This window comes from Rhamphochromis sp. 'chilingali' (genome assembly GCF_963969265.1).
Source record: "Rhamphochromis sp. 'chilingali' genome assembly, chromosome: 19".
NCBI classification, from domain to species: domain Eukaryota; kingdom Metazoa; phylum Chordata; class Actinopteri; order Cichliformes; family Cichlidae; genus Rhamphochromis; species Rhamphochromis sp. 'chilingali'.
Genome location: NC_137946.1, coordinates 17,058,280 through 17,074,118, shown reverse-complemented (window position 1 = coordinate 17,074,118; position 15,839 = coordinate 17,058,280). Strand labels below are relative to the sequence as shown.

The 15,839-nt window shown below is 40.7% G+C and overlaps 2 protein-coding genes across 3 annotated transcripts; one reads left to right on the top strand and one right to left on the bottom strand.

Annotated features, from left to right (window-relative positions):
• Positions 1–100: 100 nt before the first annotated feature.
• Positions 101–5,547, top strand: LOC308387034 (tyrosinase-like). The gene is made up of 5 exons (XM_080866908.1): positions 101–1,031; positions 1,282–1,498; positions 4,185–4,332; positions 4,431–4,612; positions 4,792–5,547. Exons 1-5 carry the CDS (start codon positions 210–212, stop codon positions 5,055–5,057), a joined length of 1,635 nt encoding a protein of 544 aa, XP_080723034.1. The 5' UTR covers positions 101–209; the 3' UTR covers positions 5,058–5,547.
• A 2,551-nt stretch (positions 5,548–8,098) lies between these two features.
• On the bottom strand, positions 8,099–15,795 carry chordc1b (cysteine and histidine-rich domain (CHORD) containing 1b). Of its 2 annotated transcripts, XM_080867475.1 has the most exons (12): positions 15,612–15,795; positions 12,994–13,043; positions 12,854–12,910; positions 12,530–12,690; positions 11,928–12,028; positions 11,660–11,718; positions 10,195–10,265; positions 9,856–9,961; positions 9,588–9,707; positions 9,426–9,488; positions 9,066–9,267; positions 8,099–8,836 (listed from the first exon to the last, which is right to left on the bottom strand). In XM_080867475.1, exons 1-11 carry the CDS (start codon positions 15,673–15,675, stop codon positions 9,088–9,090), a joined length of 1,032 nt encoding a protein of 343 aa, XP_080723601.1. In that variant the 5' UTR covers positions 15,676–15,795; the 3' UTR covers positions 8,099–8,836; positions 9,066–9,087. The 2 variants fall into 2 exon arrangements, with proteins under 2 accessions (XP_080723601.1, XP_080723602.1); XM_080867476.1 differs by lacking the exon at positions 15,612–15,795 and adding an exon at positions 13,742–14,682 and having other exon boundaries at positions 8,099–9,267.
• Between the last annotated feature and the right edge of the window lie 44 nt (positions 15,796–15,839).

Genomic DNA, 15,839 nt, shown 5'->3' with positions numbered 1-15,839 from the left:
GCTAGATACTGTTAATCCCATTCAAAGTCTTATTTTTCATGGTAGAGTGCATAACCTCCCCCACCTCCATCCCCTGAAGTGAGGTGGAGCAGCATGTGACTGCCTCTACAAAAAAAACTGGTGGGGGTATTGGGCGAGGATTTCAGCCAAGAATTCATAACATTTCTGGTTAATTTCTTGGTCTTGGTCTAACGTGAAAGATTGCTGTAATGTGGTCTCTGGAAATCATTTGTTTTCTTCTGTGTTTTGTACCCAGTTATCAACAGTTCCCCCGCTTGTGCGCAACTCAGGAAGCCCTGCGCACCAAGGAGTGCTGCCCGCCTTGGGAAGGAGACGGCTCGGCCTGCGGTGCCAGCTCGGGCCGGGGCACCTGCGAGGATGTGGTGGTCTCTGCGCACCCCGACGGGCCGCAGTACCCCTTCTCGGGATTGGACGACAGAGAGAAGTGGCCCTTGGTTTTCTACAACCGCACATGCCAGTGTACTGACAACTTTATGGGTTTTAACTGCGGGGACTGCATGTTTGGCTACTTTGGTGAGAACTGTAATGAGAGGAGAGAGTCTCTGAGGAGGAATATATTTCACCTGTCCAGGGCGGAAAGACTCAAACTCGTGTCCTACTTGAACCTGGCCAAGCAGACAATTAGCAGGGACTATGTTGTGGTGACGGGAACCTACAGGGAGATGCAAAACGGAACCAACCCGATGTTTGCCGAAGTGTCTGTGTATGACGTGTTTGTGTGGATGCATTACTACGTGTCCCGGAATGCGCTCTTAGGCGGGCCGGGGAATGTGTGGACCGATGTGGACTTTGCCCACTGGGCACCTGCATTTCTCCCGTGGCACCGAGCATACTTGTTGCACTGGGAGCACGAGATCAGGAAGCTGACTGGAGACACGAGTTTCACCATCCCGTACTGGGACTGGAGGGATGCCCAGGGCTGTGACGTGTGCACAGACGAGCTGATGGGGGACCGGAGCACACAGGATCCCAGTCTTATCAGCCCCGGCTCGGTCTTCTCATCCTGGACGGTAAACGCGTTCACTTGCTCTCACTTAATTAAGGACGAGACAACCTTTCTTTACGCATACGGCAATTTTTTTAAACATAAAATATACAATAATCAACTATACAACAACTGCAATAATACAATACTGCTTTTGCAGTCAGCTTTTGGTCTCATACAGTCAACTCGGAGTAGGACTATTTTCAAAGTGTTCTAATTTCAAACACATTTTCTTTGCATGCTCTGTACTGTTTACTGTCTGTCTGCATCCACAGGTCCTGTGCTCCCAAGCCCAGGACTACAGTGCCAGAGGTGTGCTGTGCGATGCTACAGAAGAAGGGCCCCTGCGTCGTAACCCTGGAAACCACAATCGCAATTTAGTGGAACGACTACCAACTTCAGATGATGTGGAGTTCACGCTGAGTCTGACCAACTATGACACCGGACCAATGGACCGCAGTGCCAACATGAGCTTCAGAAACACTCTGGAAGGTCAGATAAGCCTGACCACATACACAAACCCAGACTGCAATTTACCTCTCTGCACTCCTATTTTTCACTATCACTCATATAGTCTTTGCTTTTACTGCGTTATTTTGATTCTCTGCCTGTCTCTGGGCACCTGAAATGTGTAGGCTACCCTCGATTTCTTTGGTTATTTGCAGTTCATTTTGAGGCCTTTGAACTGATTTTTGCACATACAGTGAAAATGAAATTTGATTAAAATTAACCTCAAATTGGGGTCTCCAGTGTTAAAATTCACTCAGTAAAATGCATCACAAACCCCCCCCCCCCCCCCCCAAAAAAAAACTAGTGTTTCTTGGGTTTACTAATATATAATACCTGTGTAGGATTAAAGTACCTTCAGGATTACAGCAGTGTATTTCCACAAATTCAGCTGTCATAGAAAGAAAGGGACTAATCGATAAACATTTACAGAAATGTGACAAAATAAAGTTTATCAGGTTGTTCGGACATGATGTTCCACCCAAACTGCATCAGTAACTTTGACTGTAAAAGCATCTTGAACCCTACTAGAAGGGATGGAAAGATATTCCCTTAATGAGCGTTTATGGTGATAACATAAAGCTCTGTCTAGCAGATTCGTCCAAAATCCTCAATAGCTGTGCAGTTGTGTTGAGAGCTGTTCCCTGCAAGGGCCACACCATATGATTTACATCATTTTCATACTTGCCAAACTAGTCAGTTAGCCCACATAGATCATGGAGAGTGCATTGTCATCCTCTCTTTTAAAATGTTTCATAAAAAGTGATAACTCAGAACAGTTTATCACTGTTTTGCAGTGATCCTTCCTCTTAAGGAGACAAGTGGATAGATAAACAGATCCACTCTATCCCCTTACTAAAGGGCTTAAGGTTTAAAATTTATCCGTACATTTCCTTTGACTGGAGCTGTATAGCTATATAGCTATAGCTACATTTTCAGACTTCTGCATTGAAGTGACATGACTTATGTAAATAAAAACAGAATTTAATTTTGTGTAACATCAAAAACCCAACTACATGCTACTACAGTGGGGCAAAAAAGTATTTAGTCAGCCACCGATTGTGCAAGTTCCCCCACCTAAAATGATGACAGAGGTCAGTAATTTGCACCAGAGGTACACTTCAACTGTGAGAGACAGAATGTGAAAAAAAAAATCCATGAATCCACATGGTAGGATTTGTAAAGAATTTATTCGTAAATCAGGGTGGAAAATAAGTATTTGGTCAATAACAAAAATACAACTCAATACTTTGTAACATAACCTTTGTTGGCAATAACAGAGGTCAAACGTTTACTATAGGTCTTTACCAGGTTTGCACACACAGTAGCTGGTATTTTGGCCCATTCCTCCATGCAGATCTTCTCGAGAGCAGTGATGTTTTGGGGCTGTCGCCGAGCAACACGGACTTTCAACTCCCGCCACAGATTTTCTATGGGGTTGAGGTCTGGAGACTGGCTAGGCCACTCCAGGACTTTCAAATGCTTCTTACGGAGCCACTCCTTTGTTGCCCGGGCGGTGTGTTTTGGATCATTGTCATGTTGGAAGACCCAGCCTCGTTTCATCTTCAAAGTTCTCACTGATGGAAGGAGGTTTTGGCTCAAAATCTCACGATACATGGCCCCATTCATTCTGTCCTTAACACGGATCAGTCGTCCTGTCCCCTTGGCAGAAAAACAGCCCCATAGCATGATGTTTCCACCCCCATGCTTCACAGTAGGTATGGTGTTCTTGGGATGCAACTCAGTATTCTTCTTCCTCCAAACACGACGAGTTGAGTTTATACCAAAAAGTTCCACTTTGGTTTCATCTGACCACATGACATTCTCCCAATCCTCTGCTGTATCATCCATGTGCTCTCTGGCAAACTTCAGACGGGCCTGGACATGCACTGGCTTCAGCAGCGGAACACGTCTGGCACTGCGGGATTTGATTCCCTGCTGTTGTAGTGTGTTACTGATGGTGACCTTTGTTACTTTGGTCCCAGCTCTCTGCAGGTCATTCACCAGGTCCCCCCGTGTGGTTCTGGGATCTTTGCTCACCGTTCTCATGATCATTTTGACCCCACGGGATGAGATCTTGCGTGGAGCCCCAGATCGAGGGAGATTATCAGTGGTCTTGTATGTCTTCCATTTTCTGATGATTGCTCCCACAGTTGATTTTTTCACACCAAGCTGCTTGCCTATTGTAGATTCACTCTTCCCAGTCTGGTGCAGGTCTACAATACTTTTCCTGGTGTCCTTCGAAAGCTCTTTGGTCTTGGCCATGGCGGAGTTTGGAGTCTGACTGTTTGAGGCTGTGGACAGGTGTCTTTTATACAGATGATGAGTTCAAACAGGTGCCATCCATACAGGTAACAAGTGGGGGACAGAAAAGCTTCTTACAGAAGACGTTACAGGTCTGTGAGAGCCAGAGATTTTCCTTGTTTGAGGTGACCAAATACTTATTTTCCACCCTGATTTACGAATAAATTCTTTACAAATCCTACCATGTGAATTCATGGATTTTTTTTTTTCACATTCTGTCTCTCACAGTTGAAGTGTACCTCTGGTGCAAATTACTGACCTCTGTCATCATTTTAGGTGGGGGAACTTGCACAATCGGTGGCTGACTAAATACTTTTTTGCCCCACTGTATGTTTGTCAAGCTGATGAGACCCTTTTCATTTTATAGGATTTGGAGACCCTCGGACGGGGTTGGGAAACAGTTCTCGTTTGGGCATGCATGCTGCTCTACACGTGTACATGAACGGATCCATGTCTTCAGTGCAGGGCTCTGCGAACGATCCCATATTTCTGCTTCATCATGCGTTTGTTGACTGGTGAGAGACAGAAACACCTTAAAAACACAGAAAACCGTACATTTGCACTCAATGCTTGAACTTAACACTGGTACTGTATTTGTTTTTGTCCCTGTTAGCCTTTATGAGCAGTGGCTCAGGAGGCACAGACCATCTCCATCCCAGTATCCGGAGTCAAATGCTCCTATAGGGCACAACAGCGAATACCACATGGCACCAATCCTACCTCTGCACAGGAACAGAGACTTCTTCATTTCCAGCAAAGACCTGGGATATGAATACACCCACCTGCTAGATGCTAGTGAGTTACCCTATGATCGCCTATGCCAGTTCCTTCTTCTTCTTATTGTTCTCGTCTCCACTCATTGAATTTTGCCCTTAGGGGCTTAGGTCATTTACTTATCTTGGTTTATTGAAACCTAAAAAGTAAACTCTACTGTTTTGCCTACTTTGACATAACCAGCTATGTCCTCTTTGCAGGTCAAAAGCTAGCAGAATCATTGCACCCTTCCCTCGACGAGTTGCGGGACGTGTGGCCGTGGCTGCTTCTTGCAGGGCTTTGTGGAGGAATTTTGACAATAGCCATAGCTGCTGCGGTCCTAACTACAAAACGATGGTACAAAGGATCATCCTGGTTGCGTGCTAGAAGCTGGAAACATGCATTTGCTCTCCCTGAAAGACAACCACTTATCCGGAGCAATGAAATAGAGGAAACCAACCAACATAACTACCAAACAACTATGTGAAGGCAAAGCCTGTCTAGCTTAGCCTTATCGATCTATGAATTTTAATATAAAAGCACTGTGAATTTTTACTTTGAACTATATGCTAACTAAAAACAACTTCTATGATATCTGATATTTCCAATATATTTAACTGTATTACAAGTGGGAATAAAAACCTGTGCATGCAGTAACTTTCAAAAATGGATTATGGGCCATGTTAAGCTTTAAACATGTTCCTCCTACAACTGGTATCTTGTCAAACTCTACCAACAAGACCATTTCTGACATGGTCTTTACAACGTTTATGGATTTTTTCAAGGGGCTGTTCCACAGTGACTCGTCACATTTATTCTCTAGATTTCATACAGTTTAGTTGATTACCTTGAAAATCAGGTCTGGAGTGTGTTGCATCAGCCATATATACACAAACATTTATTATGGTTTATTAAAAGCATGTCATGTGCATATATACACAACTGCAATTCAGAGTAAAGAGAAAAGTGTTTCATCAGAGCCTTTTTTTTTCTTTGTTATGTTTATGTGGGAGTTGACTGAACCACATTTTGATTAATGTTTGAATTGATTCATGTTTGTAATGTGAAAAATGTTTTTTGGAAGAGAGAGAGAAAAAGTTTTATCTGCTTAAAAGTGAAGAACCGAGACTTCAACAGCAACGGGATTAGGTTCAGATTTCTAACCTATGACGAATGCAATAGATTAAAAAAAACACAGTGACATTTGTAAAAGTCCTTGCAATTCCAAAAGTCGATGCAGTTCAAAAGCTTCTTTTGAAAGGTCACACCTACTTTTATCTAAAAAAAAAAAAAAGCATTCAGCTTCCCACACTCGTTCACTCATGAAAGAGTGTGAGATTAAAACAAAACCCTGTTCTGCATATGTTATACACCCATACGCCAATTTATTAGGTACACCTATTCAGTTTCTTGGCAACGCTAATATCTAATCAGCCAGTCACATGGCAGCATATCAATGCATTTGCGGATGTAGAAATTGGTCAAGATGTCCCGTTTGAAGTTCACAGCGTGCATCAGAAATGGGTGGAAGGAAACATGAGTTTAAATCATCTGTGTGAAACAGAAATATGCTTTTGTTCTGTAGCTATGAGACTGAATGTACACTTGCTGACCACTTAAATAAGGTACATCTCTTTATTTATTTATTTTATGCATTTAGGCATTTAGACATAGCAAAGGTGACCTGCTGAAGTTCAAACCGAGCATCTGAATGGTGAAGAAAGGTGAAATAAGGATTAAATGACTTTGAATGTGTCATGGTTGATGGTGCCAGACATGCTGATGTGAGTGTTTCTGAAACTGCTGATCTACTGGGATTTTCCCTGCACAACCATCTCTAGGCTTTCCGATGCTTTCAGAGAATGGTTGGGAAAAAGAAAATGAGTTCCAATGAGCTTTGCCAAAAAATGCCTTGTTGACATCAGAGGTCAAAGGAAAAGACTAGTTCAAGCTATTAGGAAGGTAACAGCAATTTAAATAACTATATTACAAAACAGGGTATGCAGAAGGGCACTGCTGAATGCACACATTAAACCTTAAAGCAGATGGGCTACAGCAGAATAGAATAGAATAGCCTTTATTGTCATTGTACAGAGTACAACGAAATTGGAGTGCCACTCCCTTGGTGCAAGATTCAATAATAAATATAAATGTAAAATATAAAAAGTACAATAAAACAATCGCAAGTACTCAAACAATAATAAGTACGATATATACAGGATAGCAGCATTAATATAATGACAGTATGAATAGCAGCATGATATAATGGCAGTGACGGTACGGTATAGCTAAGCAGGTTCAATTGTTTTTGTGCTTATTTACTATGGTGATAGCTCTGGGAAAGAAGCTATCCCTGAATCTGCTTGTCCTGGTTTTATGTGACCTGCACCGTCGGCCTGACGGTAATAGTTCAAACAGTTGATTGCTGGGGTGAGAGTGGTCCTTGATGATATTGCCAGCTCTGCTGAGGTACCGAGAGTTTGCAGTGACCTCCAGGCTGGGCAGAGAGCAGCCAGTGATCTTCTGGGCTGTGTTGATGACCCTCTGCAGTACTTTCCTGTCCACAGCTGAGCACCCTGCATACCATGTTGTTATGCTGTACGTTAGGATCCTCTCTATGGTGGCTCTGTAAAATGTCACCAGCAGCCTCTCCTTCAGGTTGTTCCTCCTGAGCACTCTCAGAAAGTGGAGACGCTGCTGGGCCTTTTTTACCACCGCCATGGTATTTGCAGTCCAGGAGAGGTCATCAGAGATCTGCACGCCCAGAAACCTCATGGAGTGTACCCTCCACACAGTTCCCATGAATGTAAAGTGGGGCCGGGTCTTCTCTGCCCTTCCTGAAGTCCAAGATAAGTTCTTTAGTTTTCGTGGTGTTCAGTTGGAGGTTGTTAACTGAACACCACTCAGTCAGTCTGTTGACCTCATCTCTGTAGTCCAACTCATCCCCCCTTGAGATGAGTCCAACCACTGTGGTGTCATCCGCGAACTTTATGATTGTGTTTGAGAGATGGGTAGGGGAGCAGTCGGATGTGTAGAGCGTGTGTAGAGCGTAAACAGGAGGGGACTCAAAACACATCCTTGTGGAGACCCGGTGCTGAGTGCCCTGTCTGAGCAGCAGACAGGGTCACTGCTGTGAGCCAAGAATGGCTAGTTTTATGTTGGCAAACTTTGAGTCTATTAGTACCAAGTGATAATTGTTCAAATACCACAGCCTACCTGAGCGTATCCACCCTCTGATGGACACTTCCAGCAGGATAACACATCTCATCACAAACCTCAAATTATCTCACACCGGTTTCTTGAAAATAGCAACGCGGCCTCAATTTAATAGAGTACCACTGGGATGTGGTGGAATGGAAAATTCACATTATGCTTGTACTGATGCAATCATGTCAATATGAACCAAAATATCAGGAGGGTTTCCAGGTCCTTGGTGAATTTATGCCATGAAGAATAAAGGCTGTTCTGAAGGCACAAGGTTTATTTAGCAAGGTGTATATGTTAGAATTCAAACCATAGACAACCACTCCAGTTTTAAAATTTAATCTCAGAAGTTTATTTATTTTTTGGTCAGACAAACTGGTTCCCTTTCCTAGAACTTTACTTTTCCATTGCTTCTCCTTTTGCCAAATAACACTTCATACAATCTAAGCCTAGACACATGCTTTCTAGCATAGCATTTTATGATACAATATTTTGCTTAAAATACTTTGTATTTAATTGGCATTACAGTACATCCTCATTAAAACCACACTACTTTGTTTTGACAAGAAATAAGATAAATACAGTATCTGAAAGCAAAACTTGTACAAAATTTACATTGAGTGTAGTGAAGTAAAAAACATAATTTGGAGCAAATTTACAATTTTTACTGAGAAAAGTATGGATAGTTAGAGTGCATCTCCAAAGTATATCTCAAGATAATTCAGCTGTGATAGTTCTCGTCTCACAATTGATTCAGAATACATTTCATAAAACACAAGTTTGGATAACATATTGATGTAAGCGGACAAATCAAGACAATCCGGGGCAGCTTTTTGGTCTGATGTATTAAATTTATGAAAAACAAAAATGATTTTATTCCTGAAAATATGAGATCTGGTCACAGCCACGGTCCATTAGTGTGACATGGGTCTGCATGGGTGTGAAAGTGAGCAGAATTAAAACTGACAACTTATTTTAAGGCATGATGTAATTTTCCAGGGACTTCAGTGCAATTTAGCTGGGACTTGACTGGAAGCCTGCTGAAACTCAGTTTTTAAATCACTGTGGAAAAAAAAATTATATATAAAAAAAAATAACGAAAGATTCTGTTACTACAAGTTGACCCCCCCCCCCCCCCGGAAAAAAACCCCCACAAGGGAGGGAGGGAGAAAAATCAAGTTCTTTAATTTGAAAAACAAAAACACTGATGTTGTCAAAGAAAGGCTAAAGTTAAAGAGGTAACGAATTAACTGTGAGGAATGTGACCTTGGGTTCAGTTAAACATACACACCGTGTCTTTATTTTCAATCTTATCAGTCATCTTCATCTTCATCCTCGTCCTCACTGTCAGATTTTTGCTTCTCGCTCTCATTGGGTGGAGCAGGAGGAGGAGGAAGGTCCAGACGGGCCCAGGACATCGCCTCGGACTTCTTCATGGCTACCTCGATCTTGGCCGCCATCATGTTCACCAAACTTTTACTCACGTCTATCACCTGCAAGACAAAAAACTCCGTTAACAAACAGGGTGCGAAAGAAAAAAAATTAAAAAAAATTTAAATTTGCTATTTTTCTTGTTGGTTTCAATTACATCACAATTAAAGAAAATAAATGAGTTCAAACTGAATGAAACATAATAATAAATAAGACTTACTCCCCAAAGGCTGATTTTCTGCTCAAATTCCTTCTCTCCATCAAATATAATGTGTATGTCGAGCTGAAGGAGAAAAGCAAAAATCAGCATTAGATAATAAGAAGGAAAAAAATCCAAACTCAAGATGTTTTGATATGAAGAGGAACGATCGGATAGACTCACCGTAGTGCTGTTGGCATCCACATAGCTTAGCTCTGGGACTGCATTCTTGGCATAGATAGAAATGATGACCTGCGTCCCAGTCTGGTGCCAGTCAAACCGACACGGGACCACCTTCTTACCCTGTAAAGAATTTTCATACAAGACAAATGTTCAAATTCAGCTCTTCAGCCTCTGCCAGCAGACACCACTAGATGGAGTCACAGGTGAGTTTCCTTTATGCAGGCCTGCACACATAAATGATTACTTGCTGCCAAGCTGGCACACCTACCGCATCTTTTTTCCTCCATAGATGTGTTCCCTTTGTACAGCCCTCTTGAGAGAGGAAGGTATTAAAGTCTGAGGTTTTCCTTTTACAGCAGCTCCAGTATTTCATCCTGGAGATGCAGGAAAGATATAACACCTGCTGGATTTTTAGCAGTCAATAACTTGTCACTCAAGAGAAAAGGTAAACAAGACTAACAGGAGAATCATAATGGTGCCTTCATGTTTCTTTTACAGAGAGCAGATCTAATATTCCGCATTAATGTAAGAAACACATTTGGAAAGGAATCGGGTGAATTTAACACTCTCTACATAATAATTTGAAAACGCGATAAGTAATACTAACCCTTCGTGAAAGATGGGAAATCCAGCATGGTATAGGCACACATCCGAATCACTTGCAGGTCCTTCAAAACTCTGAGGATAACAAGAACAGTTGAGCCCTCAACAAACACAAACACTTTTTTTGCTTTTTTGTCAGGCGAAAAAATGCAAATGAGGCAATTAGCTCTTTTTTAACCATTAAATGTCTTGAGTTAAAGTTTAAGAATTCCAACTTTGTTACTTCAACTCTTGTTGAGTCTGAAGGCACCCAACAACAACTTCCTCAACTGTCCTGCTTATAAAAATCTAAAGCTCAGCGGGGGAAATAATTATTTGATGCCCCGCTGAATTTGGAAGTTTGCTCACTGAAAAGAAATAAACAGCCTCCAATTTTTATAGTAGTTTCATATTTAATGGAGAGAGACAGAATATCAACCATAAATCCATGGAAACAAACAAACAAAAAAATCCCACATTACATAAAAGTTAGAAGTGATTAGAGTGTAATTCTAATTAGAATTAAGTATTTTATTCTGATACTGTCAAATGTTGGACGAGAACCTCCTTCAATCAGCCAGAACACTGAAGATGAATATTCCAGAATTACAAAGACCCAAAATATACTGCTAACACAACAAAGGAGTGGCTAGCTGGTCTTTATACCCCAGTCCTATAGAAAATCTATGGAGAGAGCTGAAGCTTGGAGTTGCTTATTAGGAGCATAGAAAACAAAAGGACTGAGTTTCTGTAATAAGGCGTGAGAAAAAAAAAAAAAATCACTTCTGAGATATGTGCAAACCTGGTGACCAAATACAGGAAACATCTTACTGCTGTGCTTGCCAACAAGGGTTTTTCCACAAAGTACTAATTCATGTGTTTTGGGGAGATTAAATACTTTTTTCACCCAATGACATTCAAAAACAATTTAGAACTTTTATGCATTTTTTTTCTGGAAATGACAGTCTCTTAATTACTTTGCAACTCAGCAAACGATCATTTCCACTGTAATAGTCTATGTACCAATGTTTTAGAAAAATAGTTCCTGCTAAAAAAGTCCAAAAAAGTACCAATCCAGGCTTCTACAAAGACCCAATCTTATGGATAAACTAAAAGCAAGAAACCCTTGAGAAAATGTGTTGTGGCTTTCAAGCAAACAAGTTAAAGTACAATTATGTAAATCACTACAATCCCACTCTAAGCTTCTACTACGCATGTCAATGACAATTTTACTCACAATTTCTGTTCTAATCTTAGAGTTTCTGCTCTGACAGACTCGATTAGCTTGAGCCCCCAAAAACTTAGCTTTATATCTATCTCAGAGAAAATGCAGAGACAGAGGAAAAAGATCCACTTCCCCCTTTTCAGAGAGCAGTTTTGCAATACTATTTATCACGAACAACTCGGAATTACACATATACTTACAAAGAAACAATACAACCTATGAAACAAATGTGACTTCATACATTAAAGCTGCTGTTAGTACTTACTTTAGTACAGCCTCCGTTTTTACAGGACGTTCCAATTTTGATCTCGTCACTTTCTTCCTCTATAAAGACAAAATAATTGAGCCCATGAAGAAAATTATAAAACAGTACATTGACTCTTATGAAGCTTTAACTCAAATTCTATTATGTGAATGACACAGACGATGGCAGCTTCCCAGCAGAAGTCCTACTGACACCATCACCTTTCTGTCTAAAATGTAAGAGGTAATGAGAGAAACAGAAAAATACAAAAAACAAATTCAGCTCTTACCTTTTGTCTCTTCAGCATTTTCAGTTAGTTTAAGTTTCTCCAGTGCCTGCTTCAGAGATGCAGAGACTTTATGCTGCAATCTCACCGCTGGCTCATCAGGACTATAACAACAAATATATATTAAAATACTATAAGGAAAACAAAACAAAAATGTGCTTCTGTGTGCAGTAATCATTTGGAAGGGTGATTTTTGGTGCAAACCCAATCTAGGATCTATACTCTGCTTGAGAAGGGCTTTAATATTTCAGTGTTAAGTGCTTGAGCCTGTCCACTTTCTTTTAACAGTGGGGGAAACCACCCAGGTTATAAAACAAAACCCCAAACCTTGGTAAGAACACTTCAGAGTATCCCGTTGATGCTTAGCTTAGCATTGAAGATTTAAGTCCTAAAAATACCCTGTAAACAGAGCTTATTTTTCATGACAATTTAGTTGCCTTGACTTTAGATTTAACCAAACAGTAATCCGTTCAGCCTTAGGTCCAAGTGCAACACAGAACACACACACAAAAAAAAAATGACAACACAGAAACATGATGCCTCCAGAAATGGCTATCGCTCACATGAAAGCATTAAAAAAACATAAAAATATGGCTGATGCCAACCTTGGTCTGCATATCGCCTCCTGAGGTTTCGGTGCAGAGATGATGTACTCATTAAACTTTGGCTTTTGGTCCTCTAACTCCTTCTTTTCTCCTGAAGATGTCACATCTGGTTTCACCGGCTCAGGGGGCTTCTCTTTGTTGTGGGGACCTTTTGTACAGCCCTGTGAGGAGAAGGTCACCGTGTTGGACTTGCACAAAATAAAAGCTCAGGCTGTTTTGGCCATGGCAAAGGTGCCAGTCAATAACTATGAAACAACAGACAACAGAGACATCACCATGGAGAATAGAGCAGAGAAAACGACTAAGGTTAAACAGAGAACTTACAACAATGCTGAGGAAGTCTGAGAAGTCAGTAGTTCTTCTCTTGCAGCAAGACCATCCCTGAAGGAAATAACAGAAACATTAGCTTTGATCAAATAACAGGAAGAGGACACAAGCTAGCTGTGCATTTTCGGGTGCTTTACCTTCAAGGCATCGTGGAATACTGGGACTCCTGGATGATAGGTGCAGCCATCTGTGAAAACAAAATGCATCTTTGATTAACTTTGGGGAGAAATCGTGTAGTTGTGGGAACAATGACTGTTTACAAGTCTGCTCTAAATAGCCGCTGTGGAAAAGTGTACGTTTGTTTTGAAAAATGCTGACTGTAGTTGTAGAAAAGTAGCCCGAACGCTTTAGGGAGCTTTATGTAATGATGGGTAGTTTGCAGTCAAGTTTGGCCACTCAAGAGTATTTATTAAAAGGTACTCAGAATGATTTAAAGACATAATGCAAAAAATTTGAACTGACATTCTAATATGTGCATATGTAAACTGTAGGATTAAAACAACAACAACATATATACCAATAACTACAAGAAGTGTTTACCGGAAAGACAGAATGGCATGAACATCCTTAGTGTTCAAAAAACAAATTTTTATTACTTGAGCAATCTACAAAGCACAAAGTACAATATATACATACACATTTAACCAATATATTAAAATGAGTATGACTATTTGAAAATAACAGATTTGTGATGCACTTTAGTCACACTACCATCATCATTATTTGAGGTTTTACTGTAACTCGTATTCTATTTTCATCATCTACTCTTTAAAAATAAATCGCTGCAGAACGAATAAAGGAAATTGGCCGGTGGGTACCAATCTGTGCTTCCTGACTTTGACACACCTCTTGCATACCTCTGAAGGTAAAGATAATATACTCTACCGTTATGAGAAAAGAAGCATCCCATTAAAATGGAAATCAGACTGGACTCCTACACAGGGGGTGTACACAATGTTAGATTACTTGAGGATAGAGGTGGACCATTCTAAAGAAAGGAAATAAGTCACGTTGAGGTTTCTGTCGTGGGAGCTGAAGACAAAATTGCGATCTTGAATTTTATTTATTTATTTTTCAATGTGGCTTCATATAAACACAAACAACACATCTGTTACAAGGAGAATGGTGTGGCTTATAATGACAGCGATCGTCTTCCTACTCCACAGTATTTGTGGGTTTTGTAAGGTGACTGAAAATGCACATTTTTTAAAGAAGACAAAAAAGGGTAGAATTTAATTAGTTATCCTTTACATGCATGAAATATTAATAATCACAAATTCACCATATGTCAAATAAAAACTGGACTTTAACTGTATAACAGGCTGGAAACACCAACTGATCTTTGGGCCTCCTTTAAATTTTTAAGGTCTATGTCGTAGATCTATATTTTGCTAAAATTTAAAAAAGGTGTTTACATGTACCTCTTCTGGGTACATGCAAACACATCATGTTTGCCTGTGTAAAATGTCCTGATTTCTAACTGGTTGCTCCACCTGCTCTCGCTTTCACATATCGATGTTTAGCTGCTGGCAGTGAACACTCTGGGCTCAAAACACAGTTTGGCTTCCCTCAAGGGTAAGCCTGGCAGTCAGAAAAAAAAAAGATAATGATAAATACATTGCACTTCTTTTCATTCACTGTGTGTATCGCGGAGGAAGTAGTTTCCCCCTACTAATTTTACATCTTTGACTGTCAAGGGAAGACATGCGGGATATACAACTGCTTATTGAAACATGCTCCAAGTACAGAAAACACTATCAAATATAGAAACCATGTAGGCTAACCAGCAGATGGAGTATCATCCGAGTTATGAGAATGATTATTAGTTCAACTTCCAACATCAGGGTCAGACAGCCAACCTCAGTAACCCCAAAAGTCACAAGGGAGCTCATCGCTTTTAGTTGGTGCATGTCAGAGTGTTATCTGTGTTTGTAACTGATTTAATCACAAATACGTTTCATAATACAGAAGCACTTGTTACCTAAATGTGCATGTATTTACTTGTATTTTAAGGTTAGCCCCCCTCCCTCCCCGTTGTTGTGCTGGTATTTTTTAAGGCTTTTCTTGTATATATTTTCTTGCACACTGTGGTGACTCTTTTAATAAGTAGTTAACTGCCTACTGGTCCCACTCGTCTCTTCAGTTTTCTCTTTAAATTGTTTGCATTGATTATGGAAAGCAGTTAAAAGCGAGCTAGCATCTACTTTCTTCTAAAGCCAAGTGGAAAAGTTCAACGACTCACAATAATTAATAATTCAGTCACATAATTACCAGCCGGATGAACTAAGATCACTATAAGGGATGCCGATTGTAAGCAAGTGATTAAAACTTCCAACGTTGAATTGAAAATGTGACTGCCGCATTCACACTACTTGTATGGCTACACATGTAACGTTGTATACGTGAATAACGATCTTTAGATACTTTATGTGGAAGGAACCGGCTTTCTGAAACTTTAAACCGCTTACAGCGTCCGCACAACCGTCCCGCGAAGTCTAACGTTGCCTTTTAATCGCAGGAGCTTAACATGCTAACTACAGCATGATAAAACTAACTCACAGAGGGCCCGTGTGTTATTTATCAGATATAAAACGAAGGAAACGAATGAATTAAGTTGAACAGCTAACTGACATAAGGTTAGCAACACGGGCCCATCGGGCCTGCTCACGGTAGAAATTTCCAGATGATGAGAGGTTAGCTTGCTAACACTCAGGGAACATACAATGGACATCGATAGTAAAGTAAGACCACTCACCGGCTGGGTTATTTTCTGGATCAAATCGTTGTCCACATCCCTTATTATAACACAAAACAGACATAGTGACTGGTGGGAGAAGTACAACGAATGATCAGATTTCTAACTAACCACTACAGAGCTCGTGTGTCAGAGAGCTCGCCGCCGTTTGCTTTAAGGTGTTGAACATTACACTTCCGGATGTTGTCGGCTGCACTCGGCAAAGATCGGCGCTTGCCCGCCACCACC